Raw genomic sequence first — 15,926 nt, 5'->3', positions numbered from 1 at the left:
GGTTTACGATCAACAGGAACTGTCCGTAAAGACAGAGTGAAAGAAAAGCATGAATTTGCAAAAAATGATCCGCGAGGATCGTACAAAGTAAGTCATGATCGCTTCTCCATCTATTACTTCAAAGAAATGGACTTTTAACATTTTTTTAACGAAAAATAGAATCATCAATTACAAATGCTACCGTAATTTGGAAAATTTGCAACAAGAATAATATAGCTAAATTGAAAACGAAAGATTTCTGTAAAGAAATCAGCAGGAAATATTTGTCGCAACCAAAACTAGGTGATTTCGAAACTCACAGATACGAATCACGAACAAGAGCATTAAGTAATAATGAACAATGTCGCCAGAGGACTACTAGATTTTGCATTGATTGCTACATGGATTGCTGCTTACATTGTTTCTCAAAATTACATTCTGAAACAACAGGATCAAAATGATTTCAACGGATTGAAATCTGAAATGAAAAAAATTCTCCATAAAAAAAAATTAAAAAATGTAAAAAAAATATATAAAATCCCTTGAAAAAAAAGAGTCTATCGATATTCGTCGACCTCCACGTTGGTGATAGTTGGGCAACGTAAACTTTGTTTGTGGCAGACGGACGATAGATATTCGTGAATCATTTTACTCTTACACGATGCTTAGAACTATGCAAATTTTTTATTGAAAAACTATGCGCTTTTCGGAAAATTTGTCAGAAATAAAAAGTTCTTGTAATCAGCCGAGGAATACGCCTGAATTTTTCCGGAGCGTTTTGAGCAAAATGATTACAAGAACTTTTTATTCTTGATGATTTTTCCGAAAAGCGCATCGTTTATTGTAAAAAAATTCATGAATGTTTTCACAAAAATTTTGCCATTAAGACGCCATTTTGAAAATACTAAAACGAAAAATCGATCTTTGAACCATGGATTCTCAAAGTTTAGACATTTATTCCACCGGTTAGTGAGATTCCAGGTTAATTACAGACTCGAAAAGCTTTGGAAAATCGTTCACAAAAAAAATAGGCACGAAAAATCACGTTTTTTTTTTTGTTTAAACTGCATTTTGGGATACTAAGTAAATTTTTTGAGGTATTTCATTGGCACCGTCGGAAAGAGAAGATCTTAAGCAATAAAAACATATGTGTCTCAATTTTTTCTAGTGTCTACTCGATGCGCTAGTGCTGCTCTGAAACAGCTGATACGTATGTCAGACACGTACTATCTAATTATGTAAATTGTTTATTCTCATTTAAAGTGCAAACATTAATTGTTGCATTATTTTTGTATAATGTTTGTGACCATTTTTGGTTTTTTTGCCCCACTTGGATTAATATAAACCTCATAGCTAGCCCATTGACAAAATTGAAAATTCTTTGCAGTGTTCTATAGCACAGTCGGCATTTCTCTTATAAAAAAAACTTTTTTAATAATTCTAATTAGTTAGGACCTGAGACACATTCCTTCGTGTCCTCAATTTAGCGCGCCAAATTTCAGTGATCCGCAATTTCGTTTAAACGTAAGTTGGAAAAGAAAAATTGAGAACCAGGTTTGGTTATTTGACCCTTTCGTCACATGGCCCCAAGTATATTAGTTTAATCTACTGAAATTTTTCTTCGTATAATGTTTTGTTTTTTCTCATTGTAAACTACTTTACAACTTTTTTAATTAACGATTTTTTGTAACAAAAATTTTTTAACTTTCATGTAAGGTTTAATTTTTAGGTGCTTCAGACCATTTTAAAACGTTTAAGGTTTACCTTAAGGCCCTGTGACGAGAGGGTCACGTGACCAAACTTGGTCTTCAATTTTTCTTTCCCAACTTACGTCTAAACGAAATGTGGTATCGCTCTGAGAGTTTGGGAAATGAAAGAGGAGGTAATAAAGTCCATGTCTTTGCTTTGTTCCGCTGGAAATTTTGAGAAAAATTTTTTTTTGAAGAAAATACCGGTGGAAGTTTTCTTTCCCAACTTACGTCCACACGGAATGAGATATGGTGTTAAAATTTTGGCACGATAAATAGAAGGCATGCAAGAATATGTCTCTGGTCCTAACTAATTAGAATAGTGAAAAAAGTTTGTTTTCTTAATTACTATTTTGGAGACCTACCGACCGTGCTGTCGTCAAACCCTGCAAGCAATTTGCAATGTTGTCAATGGGCTAGTTATGAGGTTTATATTGATCAAAGTGGGGAAAAACAACAAAAATAGCTCACGAAAATTATTCACAAATAATGTAAAAACTAATGTTTGCATTTGAAATACAAATAAACATATTTGGTCTGACATACGTATCAGTCTGGTATCAGATGTGTCAAAGCAGCACTAGCGCAGCGAGTAGACAACTTCGAACTTCTAGGGGTCTGTGGGTAAAACAGATTGCATGATTACCGTCAGAGAAAGTTAAAAGTCATTATTTGAAAAAATAAACTTTTTTCTTCCTCCAACTCTTTGCAAGGCGACAAACGATCCTTTAATATTTATTCACATTTCCTGAAAAAAAAATGTCCGCGTTATTTAAACTTTTATTTTTCAAGATGGGTGAAAAAATATTGATCTTAGGGCTGACTTGATCAGTTGTTATACTCATCACATGGCCTTAAATGTAATTTTTTCCAAACATTTATTCATTAGTGCCCTAAATCAAGTTTTCGAGAATAACGAGTTTAAATACTCATTAAAACATTATTTCGGCATACTGAATCCTTCAAAATCCTCAAAATTATAGTTTAGGCAATATAAGGTTTTAGGATCGGTGCCCCATTAGATACAAATAGATTTGCCATACCAATATACGAAGCATGGAATTCTTTACTCGAACCTGACAGGGCACCCATCAGTTTTTTCTAGACTAGATATTCTCATAGAGGCCCCATCAGAACCCAACTTTAAATAGTTAAAGATGGGGAAATTTCTGAACGGGCGATTTCACAACATCAGAATCATTTGAAAAAATATGTAATTGAAAAAGGGGTGTTTTAATATAAATAAACTGTTAGTATGCAAATTATATTGTATTAGAAACTAAATTTTAATCTTTATTTGATTTAATATTTTGTAATAAATTATTCATCTAATAATTAATTCATAATTTTACAATATAAGACGAATTTAACTATAATTTTCACTAAAGAAGTCAAATAATTTGTACTTAATATCTTTTTCAACATTTCAACTTTCATCTCTAAAAATTTTATTTATTAACGAAATTTAAAATTAATTCCAGAAATCATAAGCTTTAATAGAATCAATTAACAGTTAGTTAATAAGGTCAACATATAAAAAGCATTAAACAATCACTCTCATTGAATCGTTCTAATAATTCTTACATTATATTTTCTTTAAATTTGGAATAACATTTCTATATATTTAATGTATTAATAACCTTTAAAATTAATTTTGAAAAAATTAAAATTATTTGTTTATAATTTTGAAAATTGAATTCCGACACTCATTTCATCTCACAAGCATCCGGAAAATGACATATTTGTAATAGAGGTATTCTAAAGAAAAAATAAACTTTTATTGTACAAGTAATAGCTAATATTGAATTCCATAATCTAAAAGTAAATAATCAATTTATGTTACTCGATTTAAAAAATTATTTAATTATATAATTATTTACATATATTTTTAAAATTTTAATTTCTAAATATTTTTATTTCTTTTGAAATAATTCCAGAAAATTTATGTTTTAACAGAATTATTTAATAAATATATAATCATTTTAAAACAAAAAAAAACATTGAACCATTATTTTTTATTGAAAATCAAAATAATTCTTAAGCTATAAACAATTATTTTCATTAAAACATTCAAATAATTTTCACTTTTAACATTTTTTAAATTTGAACTTGTCTTCGTTTAAATTTAATTATTTATGAGCTACTAACTAATTCTAGAAAATATAAATTTCAGCAGAATCAAATTAGAATTAATTAATGAGTAAAGAACATAAAAATAATTTTATAATTATTTACATTGAAATGTATTTACATACAATTTTGAAAATTGAATTCAGATACTCATTTTTCAACATCACAAACATTGGAAAAAATTATTGTAATGGAGATATTATGAACAAAAAATAAGTTTTATTTCAAAAATAATAGCCAATATCTAATTACTTAAACTTAATTCAAATAATCAATTTATGTAACATAATTGAAACCAATTTATATTCAGGTTTTTACAGAAAAAATTAATCAGTCAATAATTTGGACCGTCCACGAAGAAAGGGACCTTAGAGTTAGATATATATATAATCTTTTTGCAGACATTACTATTTTTTATAAAAACTTATTTGAAAAAGAATAACATTTTTTGTAGAACTGTAGGTTGAGTTAACAGTTTTCATGGGAAATATACATATAGATGTCAAATTTAGAACAATTTAAGGTTATGTTAATGGTTTTCATCAGAAAAATCAGAAATCGCTTTTTTTTAAACCTACATCAATTAATTTAAAAGAGGATTTACAATTTGCAAAAAATGTTCATCATGCTATCTGAGTATTTTTTTGTTATTCCAGAAATCAGTATTTTATTTAAAAATACTTATTTATGTTTTTCGTATGCAAGCATTATAAAAAAAATCATTAGCTTTCGAAAAATATGTACAATATTTGAGCAAAATATTTATTAAAATTTTTCAGCTCTAAATGAATTAATTAGTCATAGAAAATGATAATTAGTATTTTGAAGTTATTTTAAACAAAAATAATTTGAGATGAAAAATTAAATCTTGAAAATTTTTTTAAACTTTAGTTGATAATTATTATAATAATTAAATCAATTGAATAAAGAATTAAATAATAAAAATAATTTTATATTTTAATTTCAACAATTTGTGAGAGAAAAAAATGTTTGTTTTCTGGTAACTGTTATATAATATATGAAATTACTAGACATAACAACTTCAAACCCCTGAGTTACTTTTATCCGCTCTGCAACTAAGTATAATATAAAGCCCTTTTACTGGCTGGAAGAAAGTTTTATCAAGAAGATTTTCAGTACTACACAAAATAAATATATTTGATTCCATTAAGATTATTGACACGTTTTTAAAAATTATTATCTAGTTGCTAAGAATAATAATTTATTTATAAGCTTGTGACACTTTATCCAATTCCTACCTTACCGACATCCTGGTGGCTCATGTGAATTCCACATAAAACGAGATATCAAGTTGAAAGTTTGTGGTAAAAATGAAACGGAACTAAGGAACGTTTATATACTAAACATTTTCTACTGCTCCAAAAAGATCCATTTTTTAAATTTTAGATAACTTAAAATTTTTTGTTTTTATTTAAGAAATTTATTAGCACGTAAATGTTCCATAATACATTTTCTTTATGTATGTGCCCAATCTTTTATTTTGATTATCTCACCTCGCCTGGAAATGGTAATGTCATAAAAAAATGTCGATAAGGTAGGAATCGGATAAGTGTCACATGCAAATTAATAAATTTCTTTTATTAGCATCTAGAAAACAATTTATAAATACGTGTAGCTAATTCGATTAAAATAGAAAAATTAAATATAAGTATTTTATGAAGTACTGAAAAGCTTTTTGATAAAATTTTATCTCAGTCTGCAAGAGGACTTTTTTTCAACTCAGGTGTGAAACGGATTGCAGTATATCAGGGACATTAGGTTATTATGATCGCTAATAATTTCATATTATCATATAATAGTTACTAAAAAGCAAAAACTATTTTTTGTCTTAATTTTAGCATTTAAATATAAAATTATCATTAATGCAACACTTTCGTGTTTCGCAGTTCTTATTTTATTATTATAATTATTATCAAAAGTTGTTCAAATTTTTCAGTTTAATTTTTCATTTCAAACTATTTTTGCCTTAAAGGAGTTAAAAATATTTATGACAATTTTATATTATTGATTAATTGAATACTTAAAAATTTTGAATAAATAATGTGTTAAAATATTGTAAATTTAATTTTAATCATTTCTTTTAACACCAATTTTAGATCAAAAGAAAAACATAAAATGACAACAAATTGTATGTGTTTTTTCTTTAAAATAAACGATATTAACAAGATGAAAAAAGGACCAAAAATTGTTCAGAAATTTCTTACTTTCTTAAAAATCCAATAATTTTCTAATAAAAGGTACCGTTTGCTGGTATAAAAATTGAGAAAATATTGTACAGATATTCGAAATTATTAATGCTAATTTGAATAATCTGGTTATTTATTTATAATTAAAAATACGAATTTTTAACAAAAACAAACAAAATAAATTCTTTTTAAAATCGCTTTTAACTAAAAATACCAAGTTCCAAAATAAGATACCTATATAACCTAAAATTGTTAGAAAGATGTAAATCTTCTTTTAAATATAATTGTTCACTAAAAATATCAATTTCCGACGAAAATACTAGCCTAATCCAAAAATTTGATGAATTAAAATTTTTTTGATCAATTGTAATTATGTTTTTCAAAAATACCCATTTTCTCTGTAAAGTCCTAACGTAACCTATATTCGTTCAAAAGTTATGAATCTTCTATGGGAACTATTATTTTTCAATTAAAATTTTCAATTTTCCACAAAAACACTAACAAAATTGTTCAAGCCTTTAAATTTTGTTACCAAAGAAACTAATTAAATTTAAATTGAATGATTTTTGTTATTAAAAGATAACCTATTTTCTGTAAAAATTATCAATAAATCCGGAAACTATTCCAAAACTGCAAATCTTTTTCAAATAGTATTGATTTTTGTTTCAAAATAACAATAGAGAAAAACGCTAACTTAAAATATAATGATTTCGTTTAAAATGTTTGACTTCCGGTCAAAGACTACAAGAAGACGTAAATTGTTGAACAACGTTTGAATCTTCTTTTAAGGTTTTTGTATATAAATTAATAATAATAATTTTAATTTTTTTATGTTATGATCGAGGTTGACCAGGTCTTTTTAACATAATAAAACAGTACATTGTTATAAATAGCAAATATTGTTCAAACTATAATGATTTATGTTTTAAAATAACGGATTTTTTATGAAAAACGCTCACGTAACCTAACAATATGTAATGTTGTCAAATTTCTTTGAATTTTTTGTCATTAAAATTACCAATTTCCGACGAAAGAAACTAACATAATTTAAAATTTGGTTAAAAGTTATAAATTTCGCTTAAATTTTAATTGTTTTGTTTTAAAACACCAATTTTTTGTTTAAAATTCTAAGTTAACCGGAAAATTTTTTAAGTTATAAATATTCTTTAAATTTACTTAAAGAAATTAAAAATGCCAATGTTCTTAAAAAATATCATAATCGTTCAAAGATTCTGAATCTTGTTCATATTATAATTATTTTTATTCAAAGTACTAATTTTTGTTTTAAATGATAACATAACCTAAAATTATTCAAAGATGTGAAATTTCTTTATAATGTGTATTTTTTCAAATAAAAGTGCCGATTTCTGACGAAAAATACTAACATAATCCAAAACTATCGGAAGATTTTATATTTTATTGATATTATTATGATTTTTGTTCCAAAATGCCAATTTTTGGGTGTAAAATGCTATCAGAACCTGACATGTTTCCAAGCTGCAAATTTTCTTTGAAATCTAATTTTTTTACGATAAAAATTCAAATTTTCAACGAAACACACAGTCCAAGGATTTAAAAGACTCTAAATCTTGTTCAAATTATAATAAATTTGGTTTTAAAATACTAATTTTTTATGTAAAAAGCTAACATAACCTGAAATAGTTCACGCTTGTAAATCTTCTTTCAAATGTTAAAAAATCAATCAAAATGCCAATTTCCAAAGAAAAAAATACTAACTTCATCAAAACATTTTAAAGCATTCTAAATCTTGTACAAATTATGCTGTTTTTTGTTTCCAAGTGACAAGTTTTTATGTAAAGTGCTAACGTAACCTAAAATGCTTAGAATGCTTAAAAATTAAAATTATAAATCTTGTTTAAATTATAATGCTCTTTGGTATGAAAATGCCACTTTTAGGTATTAAACGCTAATATGCACAGAACATTGTAAAAAGTTGTGAATAAATTTTTTGTAAAATTCGAACATAACCTAAGATGGTTGAAAGTTTAAAATCTTCTTTGAAAGTTAAAAAAAAATTAAACTGCCAATTTCTGGCCAAAAATAACATAATCAAAAATTCTGGAAATTTCTAAATCTCGTTCTTATTATGAATATTTTTTTTTAAATACCAAATTTTTGGTGTAAAATGATAACATAAACAAGAATGGAAAATATTAATTTTCTATGAAAAAAAAATATTAAATTTTTTACTTTTTTTTAATTGAAAATTCCAATTTCCAGCAAAAAAGACAAAAATAATCCTAAAATTGACCAAAATTGTGAATCTTATTTAAATTAAAAAAATGTCAATAATAATGATTTTTGTTTTAAAATAAAAATTTTATATGTAATATGCTAGCATTACCTAAAATGATGCAGAGTTGTAAATCTGCTTTGAAATATAATAATTTTTTAAATAATTAATTGCAATTTCCGGTTGAAAAGACTAACATAATCCGAAAATTTTTAAAGGATACAAAATCTTCTTCAAAATATAATGATTTTTGTTTTAGAGTACAATTTCTATGATTTTTCTAGTAAATAATTTACGTAGTTGAGACATAACTGTTATATAACCCTCACATAACTGTTACGTTTCCTATATCAAAATAAGTTTGAAATATAATAATTTAAAAAAAGTTTATTAAAAATAAAAGAAATATACCTGTAACATAAATTTTATATAACATTTTTATAACCTTTACGTAACTCTTATGCAGCTTTTACATAATATCCATGTAATTTTTATATAACTATTATCTATAATTTAGAATTGAAGTTTTTAGCGAGAAAAATATTTAAAATAATTTTTCAAATATATTAATAAAAAATACCAATGACTCCGGAAGTGTAAATTGCAGAAGTTATGGAGACTACTTGCCAACCAATCAATTCCTCTGTTTTGTTAATATTGGATTCTCCAATCCAATGTTCACCTCCAATTAAAGCATTATTACTATCACCTGAGTAGCTAAATAGAAATCCCAACTATAATTATAAAAATAATAATATTTATTATTATTGTTTAAAAACGAAAGATTAGTATAGAACAGAACCTAACAAATTATATTTCTTTATTTATAAAATTAATTAAATTATTACAATTAAAATGAAAGATTAATCTGGAATTTTATAATTCGGCAATTTACTGCCTGAAACTTTATTGTGTCTGAAAAATCACAAAAGAAATCAAATTCACGGCACAGTACACTTACAGAATAATAAAAATTGTCAATACTAAAATTTCCGAATTAAAAAATTCCGGAATAATAAAGTTCCCTGATCGTTTATAATATTATCAAGCTGATCAAATTTCCGAGATTCATAATGATACCGAGTTTTAAAATTCCCAACAAAAAATAGGGAAAATTATAAAATTTACCAACTAACAAATTCCCGAGTATAAACAATGAAAATATTTTGTGATCAATTTTCGTCATTTAAAAAAAAATAAAATCAAAGATTTGTATAACAAATTATTTTGAATGTTTTAAGTTTCTAAAATATTGTTTGAATTTCATGTAACAATACATTTTTACAAATTTAGTCTAAAAATATATCTGATTAAAATTATTTTTATTTTAAATTCAAAACAATAATTTAAACATTTTTAAACATAAAAAATAATATTTTATAAAAATATTTGATTCGGTAATATTATAAACTGTACGGGAATTTTATTGTTCGGGAATTTTTCAATTCCACAATCTTGTTTTTCGGGTGTTTTCTGTTTTTAATTTCATTGAGACGGTTAAAAAGTCCCGAAAAATCAAATTTCCGGCAGAAAAATGCAGAATCATAAAATATCCGAACTAGAAAATTCCTGATTTATAAAATTAACGAATTTAAACAATTAGATTCCTTTATTTATAAAATTAACTAAGTTATGCCAACTAGCGTTAAATTACATTTAACCAATGTTGCACTCGATAAAAAACATTTTAATTGTCTCTACTGAATTGGAAAATTCCCCCAAAAAAATGGACAAAATCATCAAATATCCGAACTAGAAAATTCCTGAATTATAAAATTAACGAATTTCAACAATTATATTTCTTTATTTATAAAATTAATTCAATTATTACAATTAAAATTGAATTACATATAAGAAATTTTGTAATCGATAAAAAAATTTTGATTGTTTACATTCGGAAATTTTATAATTCAGCAATTTTCTGCCTGGAATTTTATTGGGGCGACTAGTAAATCCCGAAAAATAAAATTCACGACCACTGCCACTGTAAAATTCCTGATTAACAAAATTTTTCAATACTAAAATTCCCCTTAAATAAAATATCAGAGTTATAAAAAGACCGAATATTAAAATTTCATAATTAAAAAATTCCACAAAAACAAAGTTCCCTAACCGTGTATAATATTATCGAATTCATAAAATCTCGGACAGTTTATAAAAATACTGAATTTGAACATTTTGAACAAAAAGTGGAAAAAATTATAAAATATCTGAACTGGCAAATTCCCGACTATAAACAATTAAAAAATTTTGTGATAAATGTTAGTTCAATTTTAAAAATACAATCAAACAATTTTATAAACAAAATATTTTGATTCTTTAAAGTTTCTAAAATATCGTTTGAATTTGAAATAACAATTACTGTGAAAGAAATTTATTCTAGAAATAACTTTTTGCTAAAATTATTTTTATTTTAAATTCAAACAATGAGTTTAGAAACATCAAACATTAAAAATAATATATTTTATACAAAATATTTGATTCGGGAATATTATAAATTGTGCGGGAATGTTATTGTTCTGAAATTTTTCAATTCCAAAATTTTATTATTCGGGTATTTTCTGTTTGGAATTTCACTTAGATGGTTGAGAAGTCCCGAAAAATAAAATTCACCACACTGTCGAATTCCCGAATTGAAAAACTCCTGTATAATAAAATTGCCGAATAATAAAAACCCCGTGAAGTTTATAATATTATCGAATTTTAAATTCCTGAATAATAAAATACATCCTATTTATTTGTTAAAAATAAAACAAAAATATTTTTAAATGCAAAATATTTTGAATTTTTAAGGTTTTTAAATTATTTTTTGAATTTGAAATGACAATATTTTTTAAATGTCCTCTAGAAATATATTTCTTTCAATTATTATTTTAAATTCAAACAGAAATTTAGAACTTTCAAACATAAAAAAATAAATTATTTTTTTATATTAATATTTCCTTATTGTATTTTATTAAATAAACGATATTTATGGAAAGAAATTCTAATTGTTCAAATTCGGGAATTTTCTATTTCGGAATTTAAAAATTCGGCAATTTTCTGTCGGAAGTGCACAATTCTGCCGAATTGGGGAATTTTTTGTATAATAGGAACTTTATTATTCGGGAATTTTGCAAATGGGCAATTTTTTCGGAAATTTGAATTTTCAAGAATTTAGTTATTGGCGAATTTACCAATTCGGGGATTTTACAGTGTTCTGTATTTTTATTTTCGAAACTTTTCATTCGTCCATTTTCTTTTCTTATTCCTGACACTGTAAAATTCCAAAATTATAAAATTCCTGAATGGAAAAATTCCCGAATAAGAAAATTATCGAATAATAAAATTCCCGATACACAATTCGCAAATTTAATTAATAAAACTATGTTCTTTTATAAGTATTATTAATTTTTATTTTTTATTTTAATATAATTTTAATCGTTATAATTTAATTATTTTTTTAATATAAGGATTTTAAAATGTTGAGAATTTTATTTTTCGGGATGTTTTAGTGGTCCCAAAACTGGGTTCATTTTTATTTATATACGTTTATCAAGATGAATTAAACTAAAATAGTGGATTCTAATTCAAATAATTAAAAATACTAACTTAAAACTGATTTATTATTTTTAATTTCATACCAGAAAGTAGACAAAGGTGGTCCAGGAAAAATCGATAATATTTTGTTGAAGAATCAAATTAACATTTGTTACTGGAACCATTCCGATATGGATAAAAATAAATCCAATTCGTACAAAAATCGTTAGAACTATGCGGATAAAAATCATCGACGAATAAAATTGATAGTTTAACTTTAACCAAAAATTGGTCAGTTTCTCATCATTCCTTTGCAGAATTGAAATATTTTCCCAATAGGAGGAATTGCCTCTTTCCATTTTAAAGAATTCTACTTTTTATTTAGAGAAATTCTAAGTAAAATTCACATTTAAGACAGATTAAGGTTACTTTAACATTGAGAAAATTGGTCGAACGAAAGTCTCGAAAAATTGTGCTTTTAGTTTGTTTTTTTAAATTTTATCGAATTTTGAAAATCGCAATTTCCAACTCAGGAATTATATTTTATACGAATTATTTAAGATTTTTTAAATTAGCAGAAAAAAATCTGAAAGATTTAAAGGAAGTATTTTTAATTTCGCAGAGTTGTTCAACATTTTAGGAAAACTCAGAACTCTTTAAAAGTTTTTAGAAAATTTCTAAAATAATACATTTTTTTAACTTTTAACAAAATGTGGATGTTCGAACTTCAAAATAAAATTTTGAACTGTTTAAAATAATTTAGAAGGTCTCTAGACAAACAAAAAATTGTATTCAGCTCATTTCAAATGATATTTAAAAAATTTTGAACACTTTTTTAAGAAATCAAAAATTTCCAAATTCTTTTAAAAAACTTTAAATTTTTGAAGCTAATCTAATAAAATATTGAAATTTTTTAATAATTTGGAAGGTTTAAGAATAATGACAATTTTATTCAAAGATTCCTAGGAATAATAAGTAATTTCATTTTAAATTAATATAAAGAAAATAGCAAAAGATTAAAAAAAATTTACTAAAATTTCCAAAAATAATGTAGAAAATTACAAAGCAAAATTTTTCAATTTGGCAAAATTACAAAATTTATTAATTATTTCCAGTAGGTAAAACAGTTTTCTTTCAAACAAAATATAGATTTTTGAAGGTTTCAAACAAAAAAGCTTAAGATTTCTCCCCAAAATTTTAATGATATTGTAATTTCTATACTTTATTTTAAAAGAATATTAAGAAGGATTTCATATTAATTGAAAAGGATTTAAGATAAAAAAACTCTCTTAAAAACGTTTAATTCTGTAATGTTACGAAATTTTAGAAAAAAATCCAATAATTTAAAAATATATTTAGAAGTTTTCAATAAATAAAGAAATAATTTATTAAAACAAAATAAAGATTTTTTAATATCTCGAACCAAATAATTATTTATAATTAATTATTCGAACCGAATAATTCCAAAATTATCGAAAAAGAATCTGGAATATTCTAAGGTCATTTTTTAATTTTGTTGAATTTTTTCAACATTTTAGGAAAAAATCCAAAAACTTTAAAAAATATTTACAACTGTTCTTAAAAATTCAAAAATAATAACAAATTGTAAAAAAAAACCTAAAACAAAATGTAGATTTTTCAAGATTTTGAAATAAATTTGTTAAATTTCTCAAGTAATTGAAAAGGTTTCAAATTAACATAAATTTGTTGTTAAGATTGCTTCAAATATTTTAAATGATTTTTTATTTTAAAAAATTATTGTAAGAAAATATTCGAAAGAAGTTTTTAAAGACTTTTTTTACAAGTTTACAAAATTTTAGAATAAATTCCAACAAGTTTAAGAGATATTTTAAAGTTTTAAATAACTACAAAAATAATTTTATTTAAAACAAAATATAAATTTTTGAAGATTTGGAACAAAAAATTTTGAAGCTATTCAAAAATTTTCAACAAATTTCTTAAGATATCCTTTAAAATTCTAAATGAATCTTTATTAACAACGTTCTTTTTTAAAGATTATTTAAACAGATTTTCGGAACATTTAAAAATTCAGATTTTTGAAGATTTTGCAAACAAATTTTTAGGTTTTTTAAAGATTTTAAAAGATTTCAAAATCATAAAAAATTTTCGGATAAAAAATTAATTTTTAACAGCCCAAAAAAACTAATTTTCAAAAAATTGTTACATTTACAGTCAAAGAGGTGTATCTTAACAAAAATTAAACTCTCCGCAGAAAGATTAGTTTTCAACTAAAAAATTCGGATTTCTACAAAACAGGTAATTTTCAACCAAATAATTGAATTTTCTACAAAAAATTTAATTTCCAGGCCGAAATGATGAATTCTCAACGAAACATGAAATAGTTGCTATTTCAACCAAAAATTATTTTAATTAAAAATTTTTAAAATCTCAATTTTATATTTTGTTTTATAGTATTTTTAAATACTTTATTTAAAATTTGTTTTAAAACATCTAAAAGCTTCTAAATTTTCTGTTCAAAATCTTCAAATTGGTTCGAATATTTTGAAATCTTTTTCATTTTTTAATTAAAAGTATTAATCTTTTTGAAACTTGTAACTATATCTTAAACTTAATCAAATCTTTTAAAGATTTATAATTGTTTAATTGTTATGTATTGATCAAAATCCGTTATTATTTCAATAGTTTTCAACATTTTTTCAAAATTTATTTTTCAAAATAAAAAATCTATTGAACTTTTAGCAGCAATTTTAAGAACTTTTTTTTTGTTTTCCCTGAAAACTTCAAAAAACCTCAAAAAGCTTTAAAGTATTATTTTGAAGTCTGCAAAAATCTACATTTATTTTTTCATTTTTGGGAATCTTTTGAAGTTTAAATGATACTTGGATCTTTTCAAAAATTGTAAATGTCTCTTAAACTAACTTAAACTTCTTCTAAATTTATCATTGTCTAACTGTTATTTATATGTCAAAATTAATAATTTAATTAACATATTAAAAATTTGTAACACAGAAAAATCTAAATTATGGCGGTAAAAGTTTAAATTTAACAATTTAAAATATAAACCGTTCAAGGCATTATATTTCAAATAATTCTATTTAAAATGGTCTAGCTTATAATATTTGATTTGTAATTGATCATTTTTAATGAAGAGTAAAATATTGCTAAGCATTCAAAAAAATATAGTTATAAACAATAATAAATTATTAAAACAATTATTCTTCTTACCTTGAATTAATTATTACTTTATTCTAATTTAAAAATGGGCCAAAATTGGAAAATTTCAGAAAAAAAACTGCGCCTTTTCAGCATTATCCTGAGAAAATCACTAAAAATATTATTAAACTGTTTGAACAATTGTCTTTGTCATAATCAATTGACTATTGTCACAATCTAACTGATAAATTGAAAATAAGTTGAAGATTAGGGAAAAACCACGACTTTGTAACTCTATTTCAACAGAAAATTTATATAAAATAAATTGTTTAAACAATTTCCTTTAACATCTAATGATAAGTAAAACAAATAAATTTTAACTGGAAATTCTCAACCGATTTTTAATTTGTTTGAAACTTCGAAATATTCAAAAACAAATTTTTAAATAAAATTCTTGAAACTAATTTTCCAAAATAAAATATTTAAATTTCTCCTGAAATTAATTATTTTTTTGAGTAATATCAATTGTTGAAATGCTACATTTTCCTTTTAAAAATGTCTTTTTAATTGTTTAAAAATATTCTCTTAAAATCAATTTTTCAAAATAAAAAGTTATTACAAATTTTCACAGGAATGTTAAGAAATTTTCTTATTGTATAAAATCTGTAAAAATTCTTTAAAATCTTGAAACCTTTAATTTGAAATTCTCAAAAATATATTTTTTGTTTAAAATTTGTTGAAATCTTTTTCAGTTTTAAAGTAAGTTTTAGTCTTTTTAAAATTGGCAAATCTTACCTCAACTTACTCGAATTTTTTCTCAATCAATAATTGTTAAATTATTAAATGCGTCAAAATTAAACGGGCATGTGACACAGCTAAATACCTATATTGCCGACCTCACTTTATCAGTTCACTGAATGTTTTTTTGAACCTAAGAACTTTTTTTGTAAATAA

General features: G+C 23.7%; 1 protein-coding gene across 1 annotated transcript in view; it reads right to left on the bottom strand.

The window, feature by feature from the left end:
- LOC117177065 overlaps positions 1 to 12,245 on the bottom strand; it is a 36,784-nt gene extending 24,539 nt beyond the window's left edge. Inside the window, exons 1-2 of the mRNA XM_033367543.1 lie at positions 11,942 to 12,245; positions 8,899 to 9,052 (exon numbers count right to left, since the gene is read on the bottom strand). Of these exons, the coding sequence (XP_033223434.1) occupies positions 8,899 to 9,052; positions 11,942 to 12,196 (409 nt within the window). The 5' untranslated portion in view covers positions 12,197 to 12,245. The remainder of the gene's footprint in view (positions 1 to 8,898; positions 9,053 to 11,941) is intronic.
- Positions 12,246 to 15,926: the final 3,681 nt, after the last annotated feature.

The sequence above is a fragment of the Belonocnema kinseyi genome, chromosome 1 (genome assembly GCF_010883055.1).
Source record: "Belonocnema kinseyi isolate 2016_QV_RU_SX_M_011 chromosome 1, B_treatae_v1, whole genome shotgun sequence".
In the NCBI taxonomy this organism is placed as follows: Eukaryota; Metazoa; Arthropoda; class Insecta; order Hymenoptera; family Cynipidae; genus Belonocnema; species Belonocnema kinseyi.
Note: the sequence above shows the minus strand (reverse complement) of the source record. Positions and strands in the feature narration are given on the sequence as shown.